The sequence below is a fragment of the Giraffa tippelskirchi genome, chromosome 6, assembly GCF_054371585.1.
Source record: "Giraffa tippelskirchi isolate mGirTip1 chromosome 6, T2T-mGirTip1v1.2.pri, whole genome shotgun sequence".
Classification (NCBI taxonomy): Eukaryota; Metazoa; Chordata; class Mammalia; order Artiodactyla; family Giraffidae; genus Giraffa; species Giraffa tippelskirchi.
In genome coordinates this window covers 148,913,826-148,930,141 of record NC_137280.1, presented here as the reverse complement: position 1 = coordinate 148,930,141, position 16,316 = coordinate 148,913,826, and the positions used below count along the sequence as shown (strand labels likewise).

Genomic DNA, 16,316 nt, shown 5'->3' with positions numbered 1-16,316 from the left:
TTCCAAAATTTTTAGATGGATAAAATTACCTGGACATATGTTTTATTATGTTGAAAACATATGAAGTCTTCTTTGATATTTTAGCAACAAATTAAATAATTTTTCAGTCAGTTCAGTTCAGTTGCTCAGTCATGTCCAACTCTTTGTGACCCATGAACCGCAGCACACCAGGCCTCCCTGTCCATCACCAACTCCTGGAGTTTACTCAAACTCATGTCCATTGAGTGGGCGATGCCATCTAACCATCTCATCCTCTGTTGTCCCTTTCTCCTCCAGTCTTCAACCTTTCCAAACGTCAGGGTCTTTTCAAAAGAGTCAGCACTTCGCATCGGGTGGCCAAAATATTGGCATTTCAGCTTCAACATCAGTCCTTCCAATGAACACCCAGGACTGATTTTCTTTAGGATGGACTGGTTGGATCTCCTTGCTGTCCAAGGGACTCTCAAGAGTCTTCTCCAACACCACAGTTCAAAAGCATCAATTCTTCTGTGCTCAGCTTTCTTTATAGTCCAACTCTCACAATCATACATGACCACTAGAAAAACTATAGCCTTGATGAGACGGACCTTTGTTGACAAAGTAATGCCTCTGCTTTTTAATATGCTGTCTAGGTTGGTCACAACTTTCCTTCCAAGGAGTAAGTGTCTTTTAATTTCATGGCTGCAATCACCATCTGCAGTGATTTTGGAGCCCCAAAAAATAAAGTCAGCCCCATCATATATTTGAAAATGCCTTTCAACTTGGCAGATTATTGAAACGTTTTCTTTCCAGTTAGTCACCAAGCCCTGTCTTGGACTTGTTACTTCCAAAGACAAGCATATCACCTGTACAGCATGTCTGTTTTTGTCCAGTGTGATGTCTATGTCTCTAAATCTATCTTAAAACCACAAGCCCCTGTAAAGTAACATGATGTGATACGCCACACAAGCCCACTAAGCAGATATTATTAAGCAATCCTAGTGCTCCTGGGAGCTTCCCACTGGCACTAGCGGTAAAGAACCCACCTGACAATGCAGGAGACATAAGAGACTCAGGTTTGATCCCTGAGTTGAGAAGGTCTACTGGAGGAGGGCATGACAACCCATGACATTATTTTTGCCTGGAGAATCCCATGGACAAAGGAGCCTGGCGGAGTACAGTCCATAGGGTTGCAATGAGTCTGACATGATTGAAATGACTCAGCAAGCATGTACACACATGCTCCTGGACCAAGTAACACTGAAGTATGAGTTCTGGAAAATCTCCTAATCAACATTTCACCAACAGTAACTCTCATGGAACAACAGACTGGTTCCAAATAGGAAAAGGAGTATGCCAAGGCTGTATATTGTCACCCTGCTTATTTAACTTATATGCAGGGTACATCATGAGAAACACTGGGCTGGATGAAGCACAAGCTGGAATCAAGGTTGCCGGGAGAAATATCAATAATCTCAGATATGCAGATGACATCACCCTTATGGCATAAACTGAAGAAGAACTGAAGAGCCTGTTGATGAAAGTGAAAGAGGAGAGTGGAAAAAGTTGGCTTACAGCTCAACATTCAGAAAACGAAGATCATTGCATTCGGTCACATCACTTCATGGCAAATAGATGGAGAAACAGTGGAAACAGTGACAGATTTTATTTTGGGGAGCTACAAAATCACTGTAGATGGTGACTGCAGTCATGAAATTAAAAGATGCTTACTCATTGGAAGAAAAGTTATGACCAACCTAGATAGTATATTAAAAAGCAGAGACATTACTTTGTCAACAAAGGTCCATGTAGTCAAGGCTATGTTTTTTCCAGTTCTCATGTATGGATGTGAGAGTTGGAACAATAAAGAAAGCTGAGCACAGAAGAATTGATGATTTTGAACTGTGGTGTTGGAGAAGACTCTTGAGAGTCCCTTGGACTGCAAGAAGATCCAACCAGTCCGTCCTAAAGGAAATCAGTCCTAAATATTCATTGGACGCACTGATGTTGAAGCTGAAACTCCAATACTTTGGCCACCTGATGTGAAGTGTTGACACATTTCAAAAGACCCTGATGCTGGGAAAGATTGAAGGTGGTAAGAGAAAGGGATGAGATGGTTGGATGGCATCACTGACTCAATGGACATCAGTTTGAGTAAACTCCAAGAGTTGGTGATGGACAGGGAGGCCTGGCGTGCTGCAGTCCATGGGGTCGCAAAGAGTTGGACACGACTGAGCGACTGAACTCTCAACTAAACCCCACAGTATTTGAATCAGGTCTCTGGGTATTACCTTTCACTTTCAGAATAAGAGGAGCTCTATTAGTTTTTGTTAACAGTCAACACTTTGCCAAAGACTGTTTTTCTCATATATGTTTAAAACTGATCTACTGTGCAAGTGATAAGTTTCTGAAATGGTAAAGGAAAACGAAGAGATAAGGAAAATGAGAGAGACAGAGATACTTGGTTAACAATTGTTTTCTTGCTTCAACATATTTTAACTTTCTCTTATATATCGGTTATGTTTAACTTTCTCTTATATAACGTTATATGTGGATTTAATTTATTTTTGAACTTTTTATTTTTTATTGGGGTATAACCTATTAACAATGTTGTGATCATTTCAGGTGACCAGCAAAGGCATATTTAACTTTCTTATTCTAATTGGAGTGTAGAGACATATTGATCATTAGAAAGACATTCCAGAGCCTTTTTTTTTTTTTTAGGTAAAAGCCTAATTAAGATGATATTGCCTCATTCCAGTCAAGACAGTAATTACTGTCACAAACTGTATTTCCATCAGTCAATCAGTTGTAGTAAGCTAGTTAACAGTGAACAGAGTACATAGTAAGTTAACCATGAACAGTTATGAAGTAACTAGTGTGTAAGAAATACTAGGCTTAGGAACGGTAGAAGTGATATTAAAAAACAAAGCCTCATTCAAGGACTTTTAGGGGAAACTGAACAAGCACAAGTGGGACATGATTCAATGTAAGTAGTTTTCTAACAAATCCTGCCACGTGTGAGAACATGGATGAACCTTGAAACGGGCAGGTCACAAAGAGGAGGAATCCAAGATGGTCCAACATAGAGAAATAGAGAATAGAATGGTGGTTCCAGGGGGTATGGGCAGGGGGAATGTGTATAAAGTTTGTAAGTTTATGCAAGAGGTTTTGGAGATCTGATGAATAACATAGGACCTACAGAGAACAATATTACATTGGGCACTGAAAACTTCGTGAAGTGGATAGATATCATGCTAAGTGCTCTTAACACAATAAAAATTAAAAAAAAAAAAAAAGTAAGAAAACGTCTTGAAAGTCACATCCCTATAGTCAGTGGAATTCTCCAGGCCAGAATACTTGAGTAGGTAGCCTTTCCCTTCTCCAGGGGATCTTCCCAACCCCAGGACAGAACCCAGGTCTGCTGCACTGTGGGCAGATTCTTTACCAGATGAGCCACAAGGGAAAAATGTCTTAAACCTGCACAAATTCAACTAGGAACCTGTAACAAACCCATCTGCCTGTCTGCGCGGGGAGACGTGCCTATGGTCATGAATGAACTGAACACAGCAGAGAGCTGCTCGTTATTGCTCTGTTGAGACAAGAGGGAGTTGACCGGTGTGTGTTCATATCATCCCTGTTCCAGGTGTCAGCTGGTGGCAGCCCTGAGCCTCGGTGGCAGCGGCAGTGGCGGGGTCTGAGCGCCGCCTGAGCAGCCACCTGGGAGCGAGCCGGTGCTGTGCGATGCACCTCCTCTCCTCCATGGGTCTCTGGCAGCTATTCAAATGCAAGCTAACTATGTTAGGACTAGCTTTACAAAACAGCTCTAAGCAAGAACTCCCACTGAATCGTAAAATGGAAATTCTGCTCTCAGGAAACCTCCAGAATTAGGTTTTATTGCTGACACCTCAGATAACAATAGAAAAAATTTGTCTTCATACATTCAAAGTGCTTCACATATATTATTTATATTTCTACATCCATGAGGAGTTGGGGGGAAAAAAAAAGAAAGAAAGAAAAAAAAGTATGAGAAGATCTAAAGCATAGAAATGCTCAGGGATTCTCCGAAGCTGTATTGCTAACAATAATTTCCACTACCAGTGCTACCCCTGCCACTAACACTGCTAGCTCCCACAAAACTGACTATGTTACATGCCAAGAACAATGCAGAACACCTCAGATAGCCTTTCCCTTGATTTTCATGGCATCCCTGGAGGGGCTCTGTCACCTCATTTTGTGGAGAGGAAAGTAAGGCTCATAGAGGTAAGTGTGCCGCAGCACACCAGCTACAAAGAGGTAAATGGGTTTATTTGATGCTGAAGCCCACATTTTGAAATACTACACCACCACCCTTCAAGATTTTGCAGAAGGCGTTTCCATACAGTCATTCTGTTATTATGCTTCTATATATTTACGTATTATACTCAGAATTACTGTACATTTTTTATTCCCACATAGCATGCATACAACTTGCTCTTCAGCAGTCCTTTAATACTATTTCAAATGTCAAACACATGTCCCAGTGCTGCTTTGAAGCACTTACTGTGACATGATATACAGAGATATACAAGTGCGTATGTTTGTTTCTTGCATGTCTTCCTCTTTAAAATGTAAGGTCGATTAGAACAGGAACTTTCTGTTTGAGTCATTATTCTAGACTCCAAGCCTAGAATAATATTCACATTCAATAGTATATACACATATGCATACATTGAATGAATAAATCATAATCCAGACCCCAACTATCAGGACTATCTCTACTATTATTGACTAAAGTTATAATTACTTTTTATATGCACACATCATCAACTTATTAGAAATAGTCTTACTTGAGCTATTTAACCAGATTCTCTAAGCATCACAATATGACGCAGGATGCATGCAGTTGTTGGAAACTGTTGAAAAAAATAAACAGTTCTTCAAGTAAAGAACAAATTAGGAGAATATTCAAAAAGCAACACCATGTGGCAGAGAAAAATCAAGCTTTGAAATTCTTCAAAATGAGGTTTAAGTCCTATCTCTGCCACACAATGTAAATGTTTATTTATGTATAAAAATGGGGAGTTATTAGGATTACATATAGGAGTTACTATGAGGAGGACATGAGATAAAAACAGCGTGACTTTTCAAACACAATTTCCTGACTTCCTCTAAAAACACAGCAAAACAGCAAAGCATTCTATTTCAAACAATTGCAAATCTCTCCACCAAGTCATCTGCCGCAACAAAACAGAAAGGAGGAAGAAGAAAGATGCTGCAAGGCCCTCAAAGACCTGGAGGTCAACTGAGAAAACATCAGACAGAACATGGCATCCTGGGTGATACCTCAACAGAATGGCAAAGCCGAGAGACGAAAGAAGAGGCATGAAAAGCGGCACAGAAAAGAAAGTGGACAACGTGGCTTTAGAACTCAGAACTGCGTGGGGGGCAAACTTCAGAAGCAGCTTAGTGTGATGGCAAGATAGTGAATAGAACTAAATTCAGACTAAAAAGCTAGAGCTTTTCATTTCAAAGAGAGGGACAGAAGGGATAGACTGGCTTATGCTTCAGGAAAGCACCAAAGAACTTCACAATCCTTGGGAATTCCCCAGGGTGTAAAAGTTCAATAAAAGAAAATTGGATTAAAGTACTCAGCACTAAGTGAACATCTCAAGATTAGTTAGGTAGTCTGCTTCCCTCTCCTCTTAGATCTTTGGACTGGGCACAGTGAAAAAATCAGAAACAAAACTACATAGTTCTTAAGGAGACAGAAAAGTTTATGGAGTGATGACTGTGTGAAAACCTCATGATGAGATTATAAACAGAGTTTGAGAAAATCCCCCTTCCTCATTCCTGAAAGATAATATTTGAGGTGATGAGCATATAGAACTTGGTAGATGGAGATAAAATTAAGGAAAGTTATTCTCTTTTGTGCTTTCTTTCCAGGATTTTACAATTTTGCTTTTCTAGGTTTATGCAACTTATGAAGAAAAAAATGCAAGTGGAAGTTTTTTAATGATCCAAGAGATTTGAATACATAGAAAAGTCAGTTTGGAGAATGTCCCTCAACATCATTAGCCATTTTTTATTTATGTTTCTCAAAATCTGGAGTTTTATCTAACAACTTGATGAATATTGTTAAGATATTTAAGATAGAAGAAAGTTAATCATTCTTACAATGTTTGGACTTTGAGTTAAAAGTCTTTAGGCAGAGAAGATATATTACAAGTGGATTATTCTTAGACAGTCCTAAATGAAACACTGTATTCCATAATCATATTTTCCATAAATTCTAAGGTACATATTTGTAATTAAAAAATCAAGCAGGACTTCCCTGGTATTACAGTGGATAGGAAATCCACACGCCAATGTAGGGAATGTAGGTTTGATCCTTGGTTCTAGAAGATTCCACATGATGCAGAGCAACAAAGTTCACGTACCACAACTGCTGAGCATGTACTCTAGAGCCCATGAGCCCCAACTACTGAGCATATGTCCTGCAACTACTGAAGCTGCTGTGCCTACAGCCTGTGCTCTGCAACAAGAAAAGCCACCATGATGAGAAGCCCAAGTACTGCAGTGAAAAGTAGCCCCACTTGCCACAACTAGAGAAAGCCTGTGAATGAAGCAATGAAGACCCAGCCCAAACAATAAAAAGTCAAGCAAACACTTAGATAGAAAGTAGGATGTTCTTGTGACTGTTTTTAGTGATTTGCATATATTGAAATATTTAATTTGTAAGCAATTCCGTAAGGTAAGAACTATTGTACCCACTTTACAGAGGCAGAAACTGAGGTAAGAGAGGTTGTATAAACTTCAACTGGCAAGCAGCAGAGATTAGGTTCAAACAGAGATTCGAGCTATAGATATTATGTGCTTAAGTATAAACTATACTGCTACTTGTACTTTATTTGATTTAGTTCAGCAGAAAGTAGCAGAGGAGATGTCTGTCTGCTGTTGACAGGACAATAAAATCTTTAAATGGGAATATACATACTTTCCAGGGCTTCCCAGGTGGCTCAGTGGTAAAGAATCTGCCTGCCAATGGAGGAGATGCAGGAGACACAAATTCGATCCCCGGGTCAGAAAAACCCCTGGAGAAGGAAATGGCAACCCACTCCAGTATTTTTGCCTAGAAAATTCCATGAATAGAAGAGCCTGGCAGGCCATACATTCCATGGGAGAGCAAAGAGTTGGACGTGACTGAGCACCAGGATGATATATACCATCCTCACAATGGGGTATAACATTTAACTCTCTCTTCTCTCAGATGAATTTTTTCCCCCATTTCTGGGATTTTTTTTTTTTTTTTTAACCAAACAACAACAATATTCATTACCATTCTTTCTCACTTACTTTAATCCAGTTCTTTCTTTCTTTCTTTTTTATACAAGTGGATGACTTAACCTATGAAAGACTTTAATCTATGAATCAATGGACGTAGGGATCCAAGGAGACTGGACGTGAGACTGGAGAATTAGATCAAACAGTACCATGACTGGAAATGGGGTTCAAAGGCATTGAGAGAATGTTCGGGAGACACAGAACTGAGCACGGCAACTGAATGAAGGCAGGAGAGGAGAACAGAGGAAAGTACAGGCTCTGAGAGTGCCCTAGGTGGAAATCTCAGGTGATATTTTGACAAATCACTAATCTCTATTAAGCTTCTAGTTTCTTCATTCTGTAAAGTGGGAATAATCATGGGAGGTCTCTTATGGTGTAGTTCCATAAGTTGTAGCCATAATTAACATTATATCTATTAAGAAATGAGATAAGGGATAAAGAATTATACTTGATTAAAAAAATATTTAATAAATCAATAACATTGTACCCTGTAAGAAATTGAAGGCCACCTGAGAAGGTGATATAACCCTCCAAATCAGAGAAATGTAGAGTTAATTACATTTAAGAACAAAACTGCTTTGTAATTAATTCAAGTGTGCCTGGCAAAGAAATTATAAAAGTGAAACATCATAATAGTTAAACTATTACAAGTCTTTATGTAACCTTAACTCAATATAGATTTTTTTTGGTGAGGAAATATATGAGCATCTATTTGGAAAATAACATCTGCCTAGATACAATTAATCAATTTAATATTTTATTCTACAACTATAATTTCACTCTTGTACACAATATTCTAGTATATACAATTTGCAATTGAGATCTTTATGATGAATTTTATGAACATTTTTGCTTTTAATTTTTAAATGAATTTTTAAAAAATGAATTAAAATTTTTAAAAGCGAATTTTTGCTTTTAATTTTCTCAGAATTTATAGTAAATGTATACAAAATATTTAAGAGTTCTTGTCTTTGTGAACAGCTTAATCAAAGGATAACTTAGAGATATATGACTTCATACCTAGAGTTCTAAGATGATGTTTAAAAACATATAGAATGGGTCATCTAATGATTATATGTCCATAAGTGATACATGAAAATTGTTTTAGTAGTTTTCTACTTATTTATATCTCAAAATGATTATTTTCTTTTAAAGCAGGAATACAAAGTTTTTATAAATAATTTTAAATTTTAAAATGTAAATTTTTAAAACTAAATTATCTGAAAAGTACAGTGCAACTATTACATAAGTGATACTAAAATCCACAAATAATAAATTAGGAAAACGTTGAAAAATATTGAGGATTTAAACTTTAAATCTCTTCCAAGTTTTTTTAACAATATTTTGTATTATATAATCTATCATATCTCAAAAGTTTAATAGAAACACAACTATTACTAATTGAATAAAAAATTTCAGTTGACTATTCTGAATTATGCAGGCAAATAGGACCTGATTACCTGATTTTCTTTGCACATGTCTTTGTGTGTGTGCATTTGTGCATGATCTTCAGCTAGTATTTAAAGAGATATAGACATTAACTACAGTCCAACTACTGCCCACTATTAAAATGATAACCAGTTGTGCTTTTCCATTTTCCCTTTTGGACTACAGGAAATCAGGAAAGAACTAAGTTAAGTAAGAAGGAAAATTAAAACTACTAGAAGATTTTGCTAGTTGAATTTAAAATATTTTACTTCTCTTATTCCAACACTACTCCTCTGAACATGTATTTCTAAAGCAATAGAAGCACATACAACATATACACACACAACACACTCAAAACACTACCTTGCTCCAATGGTCCCACACTTCTAATTAAAAGCCACATTTTGTTAAGCAAATTAGGAGTTACAATAAAGTGGAGGGAGCATGTGAAATGAATAATTAACATTTTATAGACTTCAGCATCATAATTAAGATTAAATGCTGCATATATTCAAACTAGATTAGTACAGCCATTGAAAGCAGCGATGTGCTCAGTGGGAGAGTATGCTTTTGCTAAATAATGTTTTATGAAGAGTATTCTAAAAACATTAAGCATAAGGTTGTCATATATAAAATGATTAAAGTTTTATACAAAAGAAGCTGTAATTCTGGTAAATGAAGTAATTTCATTTTCCTGCTGTTTTCACCTTTAGGAACATACTGTAAATGGGAAGGAACGCCATGTGATATCTTATTAAATAGAGTATGAATCCCCTTGTTTGAAATGAATAAACTCTCACTACATAAATTTGGAGTAACGGACAGTTTCAGGTACTTAACCTCCCTTCTTTCTTTGCTGTTTCTTGGAAAGATTTATTTTGTTTAACTTGTTTGTTACATCCCTCAATCTTGCTATCAAGATTTTGGGGGGTCATTACTCAAGATAAACTTTCGTTTAATTTATCTTTAACTGAAATCTTTCCTGCATTTTGCCATAATTCCTGGAAACTCTTCTTGGCAATGTATATTAATATTTTCCTTGGAGTGCATTTCACTCATGTTGACACCTAGTAGCTTTCATGCTGAGATTTGACTTCATTCTGAGCTACTTTCATTCAACTCTCCTCTCTTGCTTCTTTTTCACAATATTTTAACAAATTAGAATCTTAAAATATATCCAAAGCAAAATGTGATTTTTATGCTAGTTCATTTTATTAGTTACACTTCTTTCCTGACTAACCTCTCCACTGTTGTTAATGATCTAGAACTGTTTAAAAAGAAAAAAGTAAAAAAGTTCTCTTAAATCTAATTCCATGATAAACCTATACCTTTAATTAGAAAAATCATTGCTCAAAGTGATCACCTAATGAAGAAATAATCTAGTGCATTTATGCATATATAATTTTAAGCATATCCATATTTTAAGATCTCATTATTTTGGCATCTATTGACTTGAGCAAAAAGTTCATCTTACGTGAAAACCCAAACACACTTTTTGGCCAATCCAATTAAAAAAAAATCTCAAAATTAAGATAGAAATAAAAGCTATGCTATTGGGATATATTGGTTTAAGAAAGCTATACACACACACACACACACACACACACTCACACATATATACATATCTTGTTTGTTTGTTTTTATTTTGGGGAAGTGAGTCTTTTCCTATAGTTACGTACACATATCGTAGTGTAAAATATTTCAAACAGCTTTTGGGGAGTATCGATCCAGGGATTGCATTTTATTTTCTAGGTAAGTCATTTGTGGAGTGGGTGAAGTGGAGTTGGAGAAAGAAAACAAAGTTTCCCATAAGAGGACAGTATGATCAGATATGTTGTTATCATTTAAAACAGAAGAATTGGAGGTTTTATTCATGTTGTGCAAATGTCTGTTTTATCAAAATCATACTATGAATTTGATTTAGCATGGGATGTTTCCTATAAACTGAGGGAGGTACTTTAACTTGTAGATAAACTATTCTCAGGAAATAGCATTCACTACTCTAAAAATGAAGCAAGTCAAAAAGAGAAAAAAGATTTTAAATGCCAGATAAAAAGCTGACTAATTACATACAAATAAGCCAAGGGGAAATCCTGAAATATTATCTCAAATATATATCAGGTAAAAATTTAGGAAACTCATATAATGTGTATATCAAGAAATCCACAAGGTTTATTTATTTATAAGCAACTAATGCCAAGGAAATCTTAAACAGGATGGAAAAAATAGGTACCAACAAAAACACAAAAAATTGAGATAACCAAGTCTGAAGAGAGTAAAAAAATCTACAGTTAGTATCCTTGTCAACTCAACAAATTATTTTTTAAATATTACATTAGTCACCACTTTTTTGTGTAAAAAAAGAAAATCACTGCTTTATGGATTTGAGCTTTGAGATGAAACAGTATTAAGGTAACTGTAAATTACATTTATAGCAACATAATTGCAGGCCCTACAAGTAGGTAACACTAAGAGCTTATCATTACAGTGCCATAAACATTGTTTATAGCAGTATAGATATTGATAATAATGTAATCAAAAATCAATAGTGGTTATTCAAAGTGTCATGCAAAATATAACTGACTTAGATGAAATATTTAACTTTAAATCTTTGTGGACTGTATATTGCCATAGAAGGAAATTCTGTATGTCAAGTCTTATTAATCTTAAAAACTGATTTAAAATGAAAAGAAAAATGGCTATATTCACTGGACATCCTGGATATGGCAAAGTTTTTATTTTATAAAATGGCCTCCTTAAAAAATGGTATATTTTATTAAGAAAGAAAAGCAGCTGGTATACATTACAGTGATTTTTCCAATTAGTGTGCATGAGTCTCATGTAGCAATCAAAGTCAAGCACCATATTCCATTTTATTCCCAGAAAAAAGTAACTTGAGAAGAGGAGTAAAAGTATTTATCAGGGTTCTTATGGAAAGTTTCTACATAATTCTCCTTCAGTAATAGACAGAATTCTAAGACTCCAAAATTCCTGCCCCGGGGTGTTCATGCCCTGTAAATCTACTGCCATCTCTGAAGGGAGAAGTCAGAGTTTCTAAACTGGAGAAGATGTATGGCATGCATGGCATGTGTTAGAGAGGCTCACAGAACACAGAAGGGCAGGCAGCCTCTAGAAATTGAGAACAGTGAGCAGCAAGTATCTGCCCTCATCTACCAACTTGTGGATGGAATTATTGACATTAGCACTTCATTTGAAAACATTATAATGATAATGTCCTTAACTGTATAGTCTAGAAAGAAACTCCACACCTGCCATCCCCAGCACCTACAACTCACAGATACAACTGGAAGGGAATGAATTCTGTTAATAACCAGTGAGGATGCAAGGGATTTCTGAGCCTCAGAGGAAAACATAGCTCCAAATAACACCATGACTGCAGCCTAAAGAAACCCTGAGTAAGACCTCGTTAGCCTACATCCAGACTTCTGACCTACAGAATGGTGAGATAATATACGGATGTTCTTTTAAGTCTTTAAGTCTGTGCTAGTTTATTACACAGAAATAGAATTAGAAGGCTAATACATCTGCTTTAACCTTTCTGTCCAAAAATCTAGGTATTTATTTTGCTATCTGTTCTAGCCTCAAAGCAATTGAAAACTTAAGAACAAAACACACCCACTCCCATTTTCCCTAAACAAAACCAAAAAACCCACTGTTTTCCCTGATCCTCCAAACTAGTTCCAGCTCACAGTGAACATCTAAGACTCCATGCCTCAAATGTCAAATGAGTATGCACATGCTGATGGTACTATAAGCATCTATAAGCACCTATATAATGTTCATATGGAGTAACATAAACTTCATTGGTATAGATGCACAGAGGCATTTACCTTTGAAAGGATCAAGTTGTAAGGACAGTATAAAACCTAAGAAGACTTCAAATTCAAGTCCAAACTGTAAGAACAAACCAGCTGTGTGTCACCATACTAGTGGGTAAGAGAATATATGAATAGTTTCAGAACTTGAATAGGATTGCCCATCTCAAATTCAAGTCTTGAGAGAAGGTAATTCTAGTCCCCAATTTCACCTAAATATGAACATCGTCTAGAAGTACTATTATTTCAAGCAAACAAGGGAAACTTAAACTTATTATCCTCATATGTCATGTACAGACTGGACTTTTACTTTTTGAGATCATTTAATTATCTGCCACATTTTTAGAGTAATTAGAAAGAGATAGTAACAGCAGCCTGCAAGTCAGGTAGCACAAAGCATGTTTGTGTATCAAGCAGACACATATAAGAAGGAGTGGTATAGAAAGTGGAAAACTGAGGAATGCATGCCTACTTAGTATCCTTTTTTTTTTTTTAATAAAAATATCTTCTGATTACCAATTAAAACACTGCTTCCATAGGCTTGCAAGAAAAGAGAGAGAAATGGTAAGGAAACCAGGCTTTGTAATTTATGCTCTGGGATGATTGTTAGTAAATTACCTAATCTCTCTAAGCCTTACTTTCCTTAACTTTAAAATGAAACAAAACACTGTTTGTTCTTAAACTGTCATAAGGATTAAATTAGATAATGCACTGAGAATAACGACCTTAGTATATGTGGTAGGAAGTAATGGAAATAGTGGTGATCAAGTAGAAATATCAATTTGTTCAACTCCAGTCATTCCTTCTTCTATTACCAGGCATTCTATCCTACATATAATGTAGTAAAATCCATGTACATAAGTAAATATTTATATATAAGATATATATATGCATATATATATATATACCCACACATATATAAGATATATATATGTGTATATATATATACCCACACATATATATAAATTGGGAAAGTCATGTTAAAATTTTAATTTTTGCCTTTTTTTTTTCTTTATAAAAGTAGATTAACATTTAAAAGTAGATACTCAATTCCATGGTGACTCCCTGGTGACTCAGACGGTAAGGACCTGCCAGCCAATGCAGGAGACACAGATTCAATTCCTGGGTCAGGAATATCCCCTTGAGAAGGGAATGCCTACCCACTGCAGTATTCTTGCCAAGGAAATCCATGGACATAGGAGTCCGCAGGGCTGCAGTCCATGGGGTCGCAAAGAGTTAAACATGACTTAGTGACTAAGCAACCACAACAACCAATCCTATGGAGCAAAATTCAAAGATATAAATGGAATCCAGTGAAAAACAAATTTCCATCATATCCTTGTACCTTAACCACAGTATTGTTCTCTGGAGGAGAATTGTTACCAGTTTATTGTGTTTATTTACATCCAAGATTTTCTCTAGATTTTTTTCCACTTGGTGGTTGAATGGAGGTGTGTAAAATTTTGGATGCAATTTTTCTAATGATAGCATTCAGTGGCTGCCTATATATCCCATTATCATATTACTGATAAGCTAACAGTGAAGATAAATTTAGGGAAAAAAAGATACTTAAAAAGTAGTGTTTGAGTTGATACTGTTGTTTCTCACCTCAGCTCCCTAGAGGACACTGATAAGTTAGATTGAGTATATTGAAAATGTTTCGTTGTTTATAGAGATAAATTGAATAGTTACATTCATACAGGCATTATGTTACATTTTTTTCTAGAAAAATCTCAGTGAGTCTTGGAAATGTCCATAGTAATTTTAGATTTTTAAATAAAACATTTTTTTTTTCAGTCAAAAGACACTTCATAATATTTCTGGTATTATCTAAGCACTAACATATCTAGAGACTTGAGAGTTCTACCTTCTCAACCTTCTGTTCTAAAGAGTTGTATATAGATGTTACTTTTTACAAAGCTGAAACATTTCATTCTCTCAAGACATTCTGGGTTAAGTTACCTTGTAATGAATTTTGCCCAATCACACTAAATAGCATTCAATTACTAATTATTTGAAAAACTGAATAAGAATTCATAACATAACTTTCTACTTATACAACAGAAACAATTTCCCATATACTGTGATGCTTTGTGAATGCATTTGCTGTAGGTGAACATTCTGTATTGCCACTGTGAACATTATAACAAACAGAAACCACAATTTGAAATAGAGTTGGGGAAGTGCGCTCAGCGGCCCCGCGGATCTGTCTCTTGCTTCAACAGTGCTTGGACGGAACAGACCCAGGGACACCCCTTGCTCCAGCCTCCGACCACCCTCCAACATTTTTTCCAGTTGCAACCTCCGGAGTCGGCCACTCAGCTGTCCGCAATCACCGGGACCAGCCACCATTTTTTAACTCCTTATTACCGATCAATCATGAGCTCCCAGATTCGTCAGAATTATTCTACCGAGGTGGAGGCCGCCGTCAACCGCATGGTTAACATGCAACTGCGGGCATCCTACACCTACCTCTCTCTGGGCTTCTATTTCGACCGCGACAATGTGGCCCTGAAGGGTGTGGGTCACTTTTTTCGCGAATTGGCCAAGGAGAAGCGCGAGGGAGCGGAGCGTCTCTTCAAACTGCAAAACCAGCGTGGCGGCCGCGCCTTCTTCCTGGACGTGCAGAAGCCATCTCAGGATGAGTAGGGTAAAACCCAGGACGCGATGGAAGCCGCTCTTCTCCTAGAGAAGAACCTGAATCAAGCCCTGTTGGATCTGCATGGCCTGGCTTCTGCCGGCGGAGACCACTATATCTGTGACTTCCTAGAGAACCACTTCCTAAATGAGGAACTGAAACTCATCAAGAAGATGGGTGACCACCTGACCAACCTCCGCAGGCTGGCTGGTCCCCAGGCTGGGCTGGGCGAATATCTCTTCGAAAGGCTCACCCTCAAGCACGACTAGGAGCTTCTGGAGACCAGTGGCCTTTGAAGAACCCACCTAACATCAGGGCTGCCTGAAGCCCCTCTCTGCAGCCACTAGGCAGCTTTTTAACACCCTGGAGCCCTCTCTCAAGCCTTGGACCAAATGGAAACAATAAAGCTTTTTGCAGCATAAAAAATAAATAAATAAATAAAATAAAATAAAATAGAGTTGGGAAGCTAGAAGGGGGAGCTGCCATACCCTGCAACAGTGGAAGAGTCCAAGAGGAAGAAGGAAGACTTCTTGCCTCACAATAGGTCATCCATTAGAGGCTGTCACAGTAAGTCAATGAAAAGTCACTACACACTTTGAACTCTAAATTTTCCCAGAGGACTCTTTTCTGCCCGCCCCCCCCACCCCCAGCTTCCTTTTACCCTCTTTAAAAGAGTTCTCCTCTCCTTACTATGAGGGGATTTACATGTGGTTTGCCTTGGTTGCAGATTCCAAAATGCAATTCTTTGCTGATCTTGAATAAACCTATCTTCTGCTGGAGAAATAACTAGTCATCTATTTGTTTAAGGTCAGTGCCATCTAGCTTAGGGAATTGCTATGAAAATTCTTTTTGTTTGAAACAATTTAATGTCCTCTCTATAGCTTACTGTGGCACTTTAGGCAACTTCCCTTAGCACATGTTGGAGTGAGTACTAATTCCTACTAAAATGACTTTGCACCCACATTTTTAATGACTAAATAATTGATATGTTGGTGGGTACTCCATGCACATGATTTTGAAACATTAAATATAAAAGGACATTCTAATCACCCTTGAACAAGATTTCTTTTTAAGTGATATTTTCCATTATAATAAGTGTTAAAAGTGCGGGCAAGTTAAACAGCAGTTAATAA

At 36.8% G+C, this 16,316-nt stretch overlaps 1 protein-coding gene across 1 annotated transcript; it reads left to right on the top strand.

Annotated features, from left to right (window-relative positions):
* Positions 1-5,264: 5,264 nt before the first annotated feature.
* On the top strand, positions 5,265-15,242 carry LOC145509407 (uncharacterized). Its single transcript, XM_081498043.1, has 2 exons — positions 5,265-5,414; positions 14,658-15,242. The coding sequence occupies exons 1-2, from the start codon at positions 5,265-5,267 to the stop codon at positions 15,192-15,194; spliced, it is 687 nt and encodes a 228-aa protein (XP_081354169.1). The 3' UTR covers positions 15,195-15,242.
* Positions 15,243-16,316: the final 1,074 nt, after the last annotated feature.

Excerpts from the sequence above, each read along its gene's own strand:
- LOC145509407 (XM_081498043.1), top strand. The coding sequence starts at position 5,265 with ATGGCATCCTGGGTGATACCTCAACAGAATGGCAAAGCCGAGAGACGA. Across the intron at positions 5,415-14,657 it reads AGAAGCAGCTTAGTGTGATG|GTGAACATTCTGTATTGCCA; the intron begins GCAAGATAGTGA and ends CATTTGCTGTAG.